The sequence below is a fragment of the Nerophis ophidion genome, linkage group LG23 (assembly GCF_033978795.1).
Source record: "Nerophis ophidion isolate RoL-2023_Sa linkage group LG23, RoL_Noph_v1.0, whole genome shotgun sequence".
NCBI lineage: Eukaryota > Metazoa > Chordata > Actinopteri > Syngnathiformes > Syngnathidae > Nerophis > Nerophis ophidion.
Window position 1 is genome coordinate 40230834 of NC_084633.1, and position 15475 is coordinate 40246308.

Below are 15475 nucleotides of genomic sequence, written 5' to 3' on the forward strand. Positions count from 1 at the left end.
AACTATCATCCATATTGGCGACCAATGTTGACAAAGTGCTGCACACACAGGAGGTGAGGACAACTATCATCCATATTGGCGACCAATGTTGACAAAGTGCTGCACACACAGGAGGTGAGGACAACTATCATCCATATTGGCGACCAACGTTGACAAAGTGCTGCACACACAGGAGGTGAGGACAACTATCATCCATATTGGCGACCAACGTTGACAAAGTGCTGCACACACAGGAGGTGAGGACAATTATCATCCATATTGGCGACCAACGTTGACAAAGTGCTGCACACACAGGAGGTGAGGACAACTATCATCCATATTGGCGACCAATGTTGACAAAGTGCTGCACACACAGGAGGTGAGGACAACTATCATCCATATTGGCGACCAACGTTGACAAAGTGCTGCACACACAGGAGGTGAGGACAACTATCATCCATATTGGCGACCAACGTTGACAAAGTGCTGCACACACAGGAGGTGAGGACAACTATCATCCATATTGGCGACCAATGTTGACAAAGTGCTGCACACACAGGAGGTGAGGACAACTATCATCCATATTGGCGACCAATGTTGACAAAGTGCTGCACACACAGGAGGTGAGGACAACTATCATCCATCTTGGCGACCAATGTTGACAAAGTGCTGCACACACAGGAGGTGAGGACAACTATCATCCATATTGGCGACCAATGTTGACAAAGTGCTGCACACACAGGAGGTGAGGACAACTATCATCCATATTGGCGACCAATGTTGACAAAGTGCTGCACACACAGGAGGTGAGGACAACTATCATCCATATTGGCGACCAATGTTGACAAAGTGCTGCACACACAGGAGGTGAGGACAACTATCATCCATATTGGCAACCAATGTTGACAAAGTGCTGCACACACAGGAGGTGAGGACAACTATCATCCATCTTGGCAACCAATGTTGACAAAGTGCTGCACACACAGGAGGTGAGGACAATTTACATCCATTTTCTACCGCTTGTCCCTTTTGAAACTCTAATGGATATAATACAGTTTTTGACCAAGATACAACTGTTTGATGGATATAAAACTGTTTTTAACCAAGATCAGACTTTTTTTAAAGGCCTACTGAAATGAGATTTTCAGGTCCATTCTATGTGTCATACTTGATCATTTTGCGATATTGCCATATTTTTGCTGAAAAGATTTAGTAGAGAACATCCACGATAAAGTTCGCAACTTTTGGTCGCTAATAAAAAAGCCTTGCCTGTACCGGAAGTAGCAGACGATGTGCGCGTGACGTCACGGGTTGTGGAGCTCCTCACATTGTTTACTATCATGGCCACCAGCAACAAGAGCGATTCGGACCGAGAAAGCGACGATTTCCCCATTAATTTGAGCGAGGATGAAAGATTTGTGGATGAGGAAAGTTAGAGTGAAGCACCAGAGAGAAAAAAGAAAAAAAAAAGAGGCGAGGGCAGTGAGAGCGATTCAGATGTTATTAGACACATTTACTAGGATAATTCTGGAAAATCCCTTAACTGCCTATTGTGTTACTAGTGTTTTAGTGAGATTATATAGTACCTGAAAGTCGGAGGGGTGTGGCGACCGCCTATGTTTCTGAGGTAAGCCACGCAGCTGCAGAAGGACGGAAGCTCCGCTGATGTTTCTGGTAAGAGCCGACTTATTACCACAATTTTTTTCACCGAAACCTGCCGGTTGACATGTGGTCAGGATCCATGTTCGCTTGACCGCTCTGATCCATAGTAAAGCTTCTCCTTCGGGAATTTTAAACCAGGAAACACCGGCTGTGTTTGTGTGGCCAAGATAAAACTGTTTAACCAAGATAAAACTGTTTGATGGATATAAAACTGTTTTCAATAGATATAAATCTGTTTTCAATAGATAAACTGTTTAATAGATATAAATCTGTTTTTAATAGACAGCTGTTTAATAGATATCAAACTGTTTTTCAGATATAAATCTGTTTTTTAATAGATATACAACTGCTTAATAAATATAAAACTGCTTTCAATAGATATAAATCTGTTTAATAGATACACAACTGTTAAAGAGAGACAACTGTTTAATAGATATAAAACTGTTTTTAGCCAAGATAAAACTGTTTTTAACCAAGATAAAACTGTTTTTAATAGATATACAACTGCTTTTAATAGACTTACAACTGTTTGTAATAGATATAAAGCTGTTTTTAAACGAGATAAAACTATTTAATAGAAAACTGTTTAATAGATATACAACTGCTTAATAAATATAAAACTGCTTTCAATAGATATAAATCTGTTTAATAGATACACAACTGTTAAAGAGAGACAACTGTTTAATAGATATAAAACTGTTTTTAGCCAAGATAAAACTGTTTTTAACCAAGATAAAACAGTTTTTAATAGATATACAACTGCTTTTAATAGACTTACAACTGTTTGTAATAGATATAAAGCTGTTTTTAAACGAGATAAAACTCTTTGATAGAAAACTGTTTAATAGATATACAACTGTTTAATAGATATTAAACTGTTTTTAACATAGTTAAAACTGTTTGATAGATATAAATCTGTTTTTAACAGATAGACAATTTTTTAATAGATAAACTGTTTAATAAATATAAAACTGTATAGACAAGTGTTTAATAAATAAACTGTTTAATAGATATAATACTGTTTATCAGATATAAATATGTTTTTAACCAAGATAAAACTGTTTTTAGCCAAGATAAAACTGTTTTTATCCCAGATAATACTTGTTTTTAATAGATATACAACTGTTACTGTTTAATAGATAAACTGTTTGTCAGATATAAATCTGTTTTTAATAGATATAAAACTGTTTGATAAATACACTACTGTTTAATAGATATACAACTGTTTTTAACCAAGATAAAACTGTTTTTATCCAAGACAAAACTGTTTTTATCCAAGATAAAACTGTTTTTAAAAGATATACAACTGTTTATTAGATATAGAACTGTTTAATAGATATAAAACTGGTTTTACAATATATAATATATAAAAACAATAATTATTAGTTATACAACTGCTTTTAATAGATAGACAACTGTTTTGATAAATATAAAATTGTTTTTAATAGACAACTGTTTAATAGATATAAAACTGGTTTTAAAAGATATAAAACTGTTTATTAGATATACAACTGTTTAATAGATATAAAACTGGTTTTACAATATATAATATATAAAAACAATAATTATTAGTTATACAACTGTTTAATCGATATAAAACTGTTTTTAGCCAAGATAAAACTGTTTTTAACTAAGATAAAACTGTTTTTAATAGATATACAACTGCTTTTAATAGACTTACAACTGTTTGTAAGAGATATAAAGCTGTTTTTAAACGAGATAAAACTCTTTGATATAAAGCTGTATAATAGATATAAAACTGTTTTCAACCAAGATCAAACGTTTTAATAGATAGACAAGATATAAAACTGTTTAATAGATATAAAACTGTTTAATAGATATCGAACTGTTTAATAGATATTAAACTGTTTTTAACATAGATAAAACTGTTTGATAGATATAAATCTGTTTTTAACAGATAGACAACTGTTTAATAGATAAACAGTTTAATAAATACAAAACTGTATAGACAAGTGTTTAATAAATAAACTGTTTAATAGATATAATACTGTTTATCAGATATAAGTATGTTTTTAACCAAGATAAAACTGTTTTTAATAGATATACAACTGCTTTTAATAGACTTACAACTGTTTGTAATAGATATAAAGCTGTTTTTAAACGAGATAAAACTCTTTGATATAAAGCTGTATAATAGATATAAAACTGTTTAATAGATATAAAACTGTTTTTAACCAAGATCAAATGTTTTGATAGATAGACAAGATATAAAACTGTTTAATAGATATTAAACTGTTTTTAACATAGTTAAAACTGTTTGATAGATATAAATCTGTTTTTAACAGATAGACAACTGTTTGATAGATAAACTGTTTAATAAATATAAAACTGTATAGACAAGTGTTTAATAAATAAACTGTTTAATAGATATAATACTATTTATCAGATATAAATATGTTTTTAACCAAGATAAAACTGTTTTTATCCCAGATAAAACTTGTTTTTAATTGATATACAACTGTTACTGTTTAATAGATAAACTGTTTGTCAGATGTAAATCTGTTTTTAATAGATATAAAACTGTTTGATAAATACACTACTGTTTAATAGATATACAACTGTTTTCAACCAAGATAAAACTGTTTTTATCCAAGATAAAACTGTTTTTATTAGATATACAACTGTTTATTAGATATAAAACTGGTTTTAAAAGATATAAAACTGTTTTTATTAGATATACAACTGTTTAGTAGATATAAAACTGGTTTTACAGTATATAATATATAAAAACAATAATTATTAGTTATACAACTGCTTTTAATAGATATACAACTGTTTTGATAGATATGAAACTGTTTCTTGGAGCCTATCTCAGTTTCATTCTGGTTGATGGCGGGTTACACCCTGGACAAGTCACCACCCCATCACAGGGCCAACACAGATAGACAACATTCACACACTAGGGACCATTTAGTGTTGCCAAAACAGAGATAAAACGGTTTTAAATAGTTATATTTTTTTGATCGATATAAAACTCTTTTTATTAGATATACAACTCTTTTTAATGGATGTTAACCAGTTGTTGATGAAAATAATTTAAAACTGTTTTAATGGATACAATTAGATACAAAACTGCTTTCAATAGATAAACAGATAAAACGGTTATTGATACAAATAGTTAAGAGATATACAACTGATATTAATAAATATACAACTTTTTCTGATACAAATAATTAACAGATCGACAACTGATTTGAATCGATATTCACGTCACGCTCAACCCAGCTACTGTAAGATGGCACCCTCGTATTTAAAGTGGAAAAGAAGCACTGCATTCAAGTATTTCATGTCAAAATACTTCACATTACGCAATAATTGGATCCATTATTTCAATATGTAATTCATTGTTTAATCATTAAATTATTGCTGATTTCGTAAAGTGATGATTTATTTATTTTTATGAAAGTTCATGCACACACACACACTGCAGACTAAAACACTAAAAAGTAAACAATGAAAATGACACACATTCATTAATAGTTCCATCCTAATATTAATGTTTAGAATGACAAAACATACAAACCCCGTTTCCATATGAGTTGGGAAATTGTGTTAGATGTAAATATAAACAGAATACAATGATTTGCAAATCCTTTTCAAGCCATATTCAGTTGAATATGCTACAAAGACAACATATTTCATGTTCAAACTCATATACTTTATATATTTTTTTCAAAAAATTATTAATTTTAGAATTTCATGGCTGCAACACGTGCCAAAGTAGTTGGGAAAGGGCATGTTCACCACTGTGTTACATCACCTTTTCTTTTAACAACACTCAATAAACGTTTGGGAACTGAGGAAACTAATTGTTGAAGCTTTGAAAGTGGAATTCTTTCCCATTCTTGTTTTATGTAGAGCTTCAGTCCTTCAACAGTCCGGGGTCTCCGCTGTCGTATTTTACGCTTCATAAATATAAACAGAATACAATGATTTGCAAACCATTTTCAACCCATATTCAGTTGAATATGCTACAAAGACAACATATTTGATGTTCAAACTTTTTGCAAATAATCATTAACTTTAGAATTTGATGCCAGCAACTCGTGACAAAGAAGTTGGGAAAGGTGGCAATAAATACTGATAAAGTTGAAGAATGCTCATCAAACACTTATTTGGAACATCCCACAGGTGTGCAGGCTAATTGGGAACAGGTGGGTGCCATGATTGGGTATAAAAACAGCTTCCATGAAATGCTAAGTAATTCACAAACAAAGATGGGGCGAGGTACACCCCTTTGTAAGCAAATCGTCAAACAGTTTTAGAACAACATTTCTCAACGAGCTATTGCAAAGAATTTAGGGATTTTACCATCTACGGTCCGTAAAATCATCAAAAGGTTCAGAGAATCTGGAGAAATCACTGCACATAAGCGATGACATTACGGACCTTTGAACCCTCAGGTGGTGCTGCATCAAAAACCGACATCAGTGTGTAAAGGATATCACCACATGGGCTCAGGAACACGTCATAAAACCACTGTCAGTAACTACAGTTGGTCGCTACATCTGTGAGTGCAGGTTAAAACTCTACCATGCAAAGTAAAACCCATTTGTCAACAACACCCAGAAACACCGCCGGCTTCGCTGGACCCGAGATCATCTAAGATGGAGTGATACAAAGTGGTAAAGTGTTCTGTGGTCTGACAAATCCAGATTTCAAATTATATTTGGAAACTGTGGACATGGTGTCCTCCGGAACAAAGAGGAAAATAACCATCCGGATTACTATAGGCGCAAAGTTGAAAAGCCAGCATGTGTGATGGTATGGGGGTGCATTAGTGCCCAAGGCATGGGTAACTTACACATCTGTGAAGGCACCATTAATGCTGAATGGTCCATACAGGTTTTGGAGCAACATATGTTGTCATCCAAGCAACGTTATCATGGACGCCCCTGCTTATTTTAGCAAGACAATGCCAAGCCACGTGTTACAACAGCGTAGCTTCGTAGTATTTCCTGGCCCGCCTGCAGTCCAGACCTGTCTCCCATGGAAAATGTGTGGCGCATTATGAAGCGTAAAATACGACAGCGGAGACCCCAGACTGTTGAAGGACTGAAGCTCTACATAAAACAAGAATGGGAAAGAATTCCACGTTCAAAGCTTCAACAATTAGTTTCCTCAGTTCCCAAACGTTTATTGAGTGTTGTTAAAAGAAAGGGTGATGTAACACAGTGGTGAACATGCCCTTTCCCAACTACTTTGGCACGTGTTGCAGCCATGAAATTCTAAGTTAATTATTATTTGCAAAAAAAATAAAGTTTATGAGTTTGAACATCAAATATGTTGTCTTTGTAGCATATTCAACTGAATATGGCTTGAAAAGGATTTGCAAATCATTGTATTCTGTTTATATTTACATCTAACACAATTTCCCAACTCATATGGAAACGGGGTTTGTACATTCATACATGCAAATATATTTCCTACCGTAGCAACACCAGCTCCCGTCAGTCCCATCATAATGTGTTTTTGAGCAATTCTTCCTGTGGCCGCAAACAAATCCACTGAAAAAGACAAAAACATAATTTCACGGCAAGTCCTTACTTCCTTTCGCGTGTTCATGCCTATTTCTTCCCTACTTCCTGTGCTGCTGCAGATGAGTCGGCTGTGGCGGGACACGCCCCCGTCGGCGGCGAGGCTGGTGAACGATTCCCCCGCAGGCTCTGCCACCATGGCCCCCCGGGGGTCCAACTCCTCCTGGATGCCAGAGACCCCGCTGGTCACACCGGATCAGCCTTTCTTCCTCATGACCCCCACTGCCCAGACCATATCCGGCTTTTTTGTCTGGACGGCGCTGCTCATCACCTGTCAGCAGGTACCAACACGTCCATGTGGGGTTATGAGCGCGTGCGGGAAACCCAGACTGGTTTAGTGCGTGGAGACGTCGTCGTGAGTGAAAAGTCTGTTTTTGGATGTTTCCAAAGGGACCGTAGTCAGACCAATGTGGTCTGTACATGATGCAAGGCAAGGGCGCTAACACCACACCACCTTAGCTCACCCTTTAGAGCACAGCTGGAACCTCCTGCCACTAAACCTGCAGACAATAGTTCTCTGTTTACATTTTCACACTTCTTCTTACACTTTATGAAGCATTTCTTACATATTTCTATTTTGTGTAATTAGGGACCAAATGTCCCTTTGGGACAGAGGACCCTATTGTATTTCTAAGGTTTTATTATTATTATTATACCGCCGCCTCTTTGAGCTGTAATTTGACCCCCTTAACATGCTTCAAAACTCACCATATTTGACACACACATCAGGACTGGTGAAAATTGCCATCTAATAAGAAAACTAAATCCAAAACTCAAAATTGCGCTCTAGCGCCCCCTAGAAAAAACACAGACAAAACTGCTTGTAACTTCCTTTAGGAATGTCGTAAAGACATGAAACAAAAACCTCTATGTAGGTCTGACTTAAACCTAGATTTCATACACTTACTTCCTTAAGCAAAAATCAACAGGAAGTTGGCAAAAACCCCTTCAAAACAAAAGTTTCCTAAAAAATTAAATTTTTCCCTCTTTGAGCTGTAATTTGACCCCCTTAACATGCTTCAAAACTCACCACATTTCACACACACATCAGGACTGGCGAAAATTGCAATCTAATAAATAAAAAAAAAAACCCAAAACTCAAAATTGCGCCCTAGCGCCCCCTAGAAAAAACACAGCCAAAACTGCTTGTAACTTCCTTTAGAAATGTCGTAAAGACATGAAACAAAAACCTCTATGTAGGTCTGACTTAAACCTAGATTTCATACACTTACTTCCTTAAGCAAAAATCAACAGGAAGTTGGCAAAAAACCCTTCAAAACAAAAGTTTCCTAAAAAATTACATTTTTCCCTCTTTGAGCTGTAATTTGACCCCCTTAACATGCTTCAAAACTCACCATATTTGACACACACATCAGGACTGGCGAAAATTGCCATCTAATAAGAAAACTAAATCCAAAACTCAAAATTGCGCTCTAGCGCCCCCTAGAAAAAACACAGCCAAAACTGCTTGTAACTTCCTTTAGGAATGTCGTAAAGACATGAAACAAAAACCTCTATGTAGTTCTGACTTAAACCTAGATTTCATACACTTACTTCCTTAAGCAAAAATCCACAGGAAGTTGGCAAAAACCCCTTCAAAACAAAAGTTTCCTAAAAAATGTAATTTTTGCCTCTTTGAGCTGTAATTTGACCCCCTTAACATGCTTCAAAACTCACCACATTTCACACACACATCAGGACTGGAGAAAATTGCCACCTAATTAAAAAAAACAAACCCCAAAACTCAAAATTGCGCTCTAGCGCCTCTAAGGAAAAACCACAGACAAAACTGCTTGTAACTTCCTTTAGAAATGTCGTAAAGACATGATACAAAAACCTCTATGTAGGTCTGACTTAAAACTAGATTTCATACACTGACCTCCTCCAGCAAAAATGAACAGGAAGTTGGCAAAAACCCCTTCAAAACAAAACTTTCCTAAAAAATTTAATTTTTGCCTCTTTGAGCTGTAATTTGACCCCCTTAACATGCTTCAAAACTCACCATATTTAACAAACACATCAGGACTGGTAAAAATTGCCATCTAATAAGAAAACAAAATCCAAAACTCAAAATTGCGCCCTAGCGCCCCCTAGAAAAAACACAGACAAAACTGCTTGTAACTTCCTTTAGGAATGTCGTAAAGACATGATACAAAAACCTCTATGTAGGTCTGACTTAAACCTAGATTTCATACACTGACCTCCTTTAGTAAAAATGAACAGGAAGTTGGCGAAAACCCCTTCAAAACAAAAGTTTCCTAAAAAATTACATTTTTCCCTCTTTGAGCTGTAATTTGACCCCCTTAACATGCTTCAAAACTCACCACATTTCACACACACATCAGGACTGGCGAAAATTGCCATCTAATAAAAAAAAACAAACCCAAAACTCAAAATTGCGCCCTAGCGCCCCCTAGGAAAAAACACAGAGAAAACTGCTTGTAACTTCCTTTAGGAATGTCGTAAAGACATGATACAAAAACCTCTATGTAGGTCTGACTTAAAATTAGATTTCATACACTGACCTCCTTCAGTAAAAATGAACAGGAAGTTGGCAAAAACCCCTTCAAAACAAAACTTTCCTAAAAAATGTAATTTTTGCCTCTTTGAGCTGTAATTTGACCCCCTTAACATGCTTCAAAACTCACTATATTTGACACACACATCAGGACTGGCGAAAATTGCCATCTAATAAAAAAACAAACCCCAAAACTCAAAATTGCGCTCTAGCGCCTCTAAGGAAAAAACACAGACAAAACTGCTTGTAACTTCCTTTATGAATGTCGTAAAGACATGATACAAAAACCTCTATGTAGGTCTGACTTAAACCTAGATTTCATACACTGACCTCCTTCAGCAAAAATGAACAGGAAGTTGGCAAAAACCCCTTCAAAACAAAACCTTCCTAAAAAATGTAATTTTTGCCTCTTTGAGCTGTAATTTGACCCCCTTAACATGCTTCAAAACTCACCTTATTTGACACACACATCAGGACTGTCGAAAATTGCCATCTAATAAAAAAACAAACCCCAAAACTCAAAATTGCGTTCTAGCGCCTCTAAGGAAAAAACACAGACAAAACTGCTTGTAACTTCCTTCAGGAATGTTGTAAAGACATGAAACAAAAACCTCTATGTAGGTCTGACTTAAACCTAGATTTCATACACTTACTTCCTTAAGCAAAAATCAACAGGAAGTTGGCAAAAAACCCTTCAAAACAAAAGTTTCCTAAAAAATGTCATTTTTGCCTCTTTGAGCTGTAATTTGACCCCCTTAACATGCTTCAAAACTCACCATATTTAACAAACACATCAGGACTGGCGAAAATTGCCACCTAATTAAAAAAAACAAACCCCAAAACTCAAAATTGCGCCCTAGCGCCCCCTAGGAAAAAACACAGACAAAACTGCTTGTAACTTCCTTTAGGAATGTCGTAAAGACATGAAACAAAAACCTCTATGTAGGTCTGACTTAAACCTAGATTTCATACACTGACTTCCTTAAGCAAAAATCAACAGGAAGTTGGCAAAAACCCCTTCAAAACAAAAGTTTCCTAAAAAATGTCATTTTTGCCTGTTTGAGCTGTAATTTGACCCCCTTAACATGCTTCAAAACTCACCACATTTCACACACACATAAGGACTGGCGAAAATTGCCATCTAATAAGAAAACTAAATCCAAAACTCCAAATTGTGCTCTAGCGCCCCCTAGAAAAAACACAGCCAAAACTGCTTGTAACTTCCTTTAGAAATGTCGTAAAGACATGAAACAAAAACCTCTATGTAGGTCTGACTTAAACCTAGATTTCATACACTTACTTCCTTAAGCAAAAATCAACAGGAAGTTGGCAAAAACCCCTTCAAAACAAAAGTTTCCTAAAAAATTACATTTTTCCCTCTTTGAGCTGTAATTTGACCCCCTTAACATGCTTCAAAACTCACCACATTTCACACACACATCAGGACTGGCGAAAATTGCAATCTAATAAAAAAAAAAAAAAACCCCAAAACTCAAAATTGCGCCCTAGCGCCCCCTAGGAAAAAACACAGAGAAAACTGCTTGTAACTTCCTTTAGGAATGTCGTAAAGACATGAAACAAAAACCTCTATGTAGGTCTGACTTAAACCTAGATTTCATACACTTACTTCCTTAAGCAAAAATCAACAGGAAGTTGGCAAAAAACCCTTCAAAACAAAAGTTTCCTAAAAAATTTCATTTTTGCCTGTTTGAGCTGTAATTTGACCCCCTTAACATGCTTCAAAACTCACCAAACTGGACACACACATCAGGACTGGCGAAAATTGCCATCTAATAAGAAAACAAAATCCAAAACTCAAAATTGCGCTCTAGCGCCCCCTAGAAAAAACACAGCCAAAACTGATTGTAACTTCCTTTAGAAATGTCGTAAAGACATGAAACAAAAACCTCTATGTAGGTCTGACTTAAACCTAGATTTCATACACTTACTTCCTTAAGCAAAAATCAACAGGAAGTTGGCAAAAACCCCTTCAAAAAAAAAGTTTCCAAAAAATTAAATTTTTCCCTCTTTGAGCTGTAATTTGACCCCCTTAACATGCTTCAAAACTCACCACATTTCACACACACATCAGGACTGGCGAAAATTGCAATCTAATAAAAAAAAACCCCCAAAACTCAAAATTGCGCCCTAGCGCCCCCTAGGAAAAAACACAGACAAAACTGCTTGTAACTTCCTTTAGGAATGTCGTAAAGACATGAAACAAAAACCTCTATGTAGGACTGACTTAAACCTAGATTTCATACACTGACCTCCTTCAGCAAAAATGAACAGGAAGTTGGCAAAAACCCCTTCAAAACAAAACGTTCCTAAAAAATGTCATTTTTGCCTCTTTGAGCTGTAATTTGACCCCCTTAACATGCTTCAAAACTCACCATATTTGACACACACATCAGGACTGGCGAAAATTGCAATCTAATAAAAAAACAAACCCCAAAACTAAAAATTTCGCTCTAGCGCCCCCCAGGAATAAAACACAGACAAACTGCTTCTGGGAAAAAAACAGACAAAACTGCCTGTAACTTCCAGTAGGAATGTCGTAGAAACATGAAACAAAAACCTCTATGTAGGTCTCACTTAGACCTACATTTCATATATTGACAACCCCCAGCAAAAAGCAACATGAAGTTTGCAATTCCCCCTTCAAAACAAAAGTTTTGTAAAAACCGGTCACCTTTTTTCCAACATTATCTCCTTTGAGCGCGTTTGTCGTGTCGGCTTCAAACTACCACAGGAGAGAGATTGAACCCTTCTGATTAAAAGTTGATGAAAGAGTTTTAATTACTGCTACGGTTTTGATTTTATCAGCCTTCAAAGAACCGCTACGCTGAAAACAATTTCAGAGATGGCCGCCGTGCGCAGACACAGTGAGGGAGACGTTTTTTTTCCGTACCGTCTGCTGCTGGTGCGCACGCACCAACATTCGTGAGGGAGGGGCTGTGATCGTCTACACCAAGATGGCTGCCAGGTGCCGTAGCTAAGCCGGTATGTTTTAAAGTTGTCGTTCGCCTGCATATCATAAAAACAACCGTCCAACATTTTACAACTAATTGTAAACCTATAGGTGCCGACCATCAGGGCTGAGTTGTGACGAGAGAGTGTTTCGATGTTAAGATATTACGCCGAGTTGGTACGTCTATCTGTTTGCTAATAGGAGATACTAGCCGTACCCATGTATTTTAATTCTAACTTATATCTGTCAGTAGACACGTTATGGAAGATAAAAACTACAACATTTATAATACTAAGTAGTTCTAACTTATATCTGTCAGTAGACACATTATGGAAGGTAAAAACTACAATATAATACAAAGTAGTGTGTTGTTCTAACTTATATCTGTCAGTAGACACGTTATGGAAGGTAAAAAATACAATATAATACAGAGTAGTGTGTTGTTCTAACTTATATCTGTCAGTAGACACGTTATGGAAGGTAAAAACAACAATATAATACAAAGTAGTGTGTTTTTCTATCTTATATCTGTCAGTAGAAACGTTATGGAAGGTAAAAAACTACAATATAATACAAAGTAGTGTGTTGTTCTAACTTATATCTGTCAGTAGGCACGTTATGGAAGGTAAAAACTACAACATTTATAATAAAAAGTAGTGTATATTTCTAACTTATATCTGTCAATAGACACATTATGGAAGGTAAAAAACTACAATATAATACAAAGTAGTGTGTTGTTCTAACTTATATCTGTCAGTAGGCACGTTATGGAAGGTAAAAACTACAATATAATACAAAGTAGTGTGTTGTTCTAACTTATATCTGTCAGTAGGCACGTTATGGAAGGTAAAAACTACAACATTTATAATAAAAAGTAGTGTATATTTCTAACTTATATCTGTCAATAGACACATTATGGAAGGTAAAAACTACAATATAATACAAAGTAGTGTGTTGTTCTAACTTATATCTGTCAGTAGGCACGTTATGGAAGGTAAAAACTACAATATAATACAAAGTAGTGTGTTCTAACTTATATCTGTCAGTAGGCACGTTATGGAAGGTAAAAACTACAATATAATACAGAGTAGTGTGTTGTTCTAACTTATATCTGTCGGTAGGCACGTTATGGAAGGTAAAAACTACAATATAATACAAAGTAGTGTGTTGTTCTAACTTATATCTGTCAGTAGACACATTATGGAAGGTAAAAACTACAATATAATACAAAGTAGTGTGTTGTTCTAACTTATATCTGTCAGTAGACACGTTATGGAAGGTAAAAACTACAATATAATACAAAGTAGTGTGTTGTTCTAACTTATATCTGTCAGTAGACACGTTATGGAAGGTAAAAACTACAATATAATACAAAGTAGTGTGTTGTTCTAACTTATATCTGTCAGTAGACATGTTATGGAAGGTAAAAACTACAATATAATACAAAGTAGTGTGTTGTTCTAACTTATATCTGTCAGTAGACATGTTATGGAAGGTAAAAACTACAATATAATACAAAGTAGTGTGTTGTTCTAACTTATATCTGTCAGTAGACACGTTATGGAAGGTAAAAACTACAACATTTATAATAAAAAGTAGTGTATATTTCTAACTTATATCTGTCAATAGACACATTATGGAAGGTAAAAACTACAATATAATACAAAGTAGTGTGTTGTTCTAACTTATATCTGTCAGTAGGCACGTTATGGAAGGTAAAAACTACAATATAATACAAAGTAGTGTGTTGTTCTAACTTATATCTGTCAGTAGACACGTTATGGAAGGTAAAAACTACAATACAATACAAAGTAGTGTGTTATTCTAACTTATATCAGTCAGTAGACATGTTATAGAAGGTAAAAACTACAATATAATACAAAGTAGTGTGTTGTTCTAACTTATATCTGTCAGTAGACACGTTATGGAAGGTAAAAACTACAATATAATACAAAGTAGTGTGTTGTTCTAACTTATATCTGTCAGTAGACATGTTATGGAAGGTAAAAACTACAACATTTATAATAAAAAGTAGTGTATATTTCTAACTTATATCTGTCAATAGACACATTATGGAAGGTAAAAACTACAATATAATACAAAGTAGTGTGTTGTTCTAACTTATTCTGTCAGTAGGCACGTTATGGAAGGTAAAAACTACAATATAATACAAAGTAGTGTGTTTTTCTAACTTATATCTGTCAATAGACACATTATGGAAGGTAAAAACTACAATATAATACAAAGTAGTGTATATTTCTAACTTATATCTGTCAATAGACACATTATGGAAGGTAAAAACTACAATATAATACAAAGTAGTGTGTTGTTCTAACTTATTCTGTCAGTAGGCACGTTATGGAAGGTAAAAACTACAATATAATACAAAGTAGTGTGTTTTTCTAACTTGTCAGTAGGCACGTTATGGAAGGTAAAAAATACAATATAATACAAAGTAGTGTGTTTTTCTAACTTATATCTGTCAGTAGGCACGTTATGGAAGGTAAAAACTACAATATAATACAAAGTAGTGTGTTGTTCTAACTTATATCTGTCAGTAGACACGTTATGGAAGGTAAAAACTACAATATAATACAAAGTAGTGTGTTGTTCTAACTTATATCTGTCAGTAGACACGTTATGGAAGGTAAAAACTACAATATAATACAAAGTAGTGTGTTGTTCTAACTTATATCTGTCAGTAGGCACGTTATGGAAGGTAAAAACTACAATATAATACAAAGTAGTGGGTTGTTCTAACTTATATCTGTCAGTAGACACATTATG

General features: G+C 34.9%; 1 protein-coding gene across 8 annotated transcripts in view; it reads left to right on the top strand.

Moving 5' to 3' along the window:
• Positions 1–387: 387 nt before the first annotated feature.
• Positions 388–15475, top strand: part of LOC133541275 (transmembrane protein 184B-like) — a 60515-nt gene continuing 45427 nt past the window's right edge. For 2 of the 8 annotated variants that reach the window (XM_061884582.1, XM_061884583.1), the window contains exons 1-2: positions 747–846; positions 7262–7480. In XM_061884582.1, coding sequence (XP_061740566.1) covers positions 7262–7480 — 219 coding nt within the window. In that variant the 5' untranslated portion in view covers positions 747–846. Of the gene's footprint in view, positions 481–746; positions 969–7261; positions 7481–15475 lie in introns of those variants that run through there. The other 6 variants (XM_061884577.1, XM_061884585.1, XM_061884579.1 and 3 more) reach the window with 5 other exon arrangements.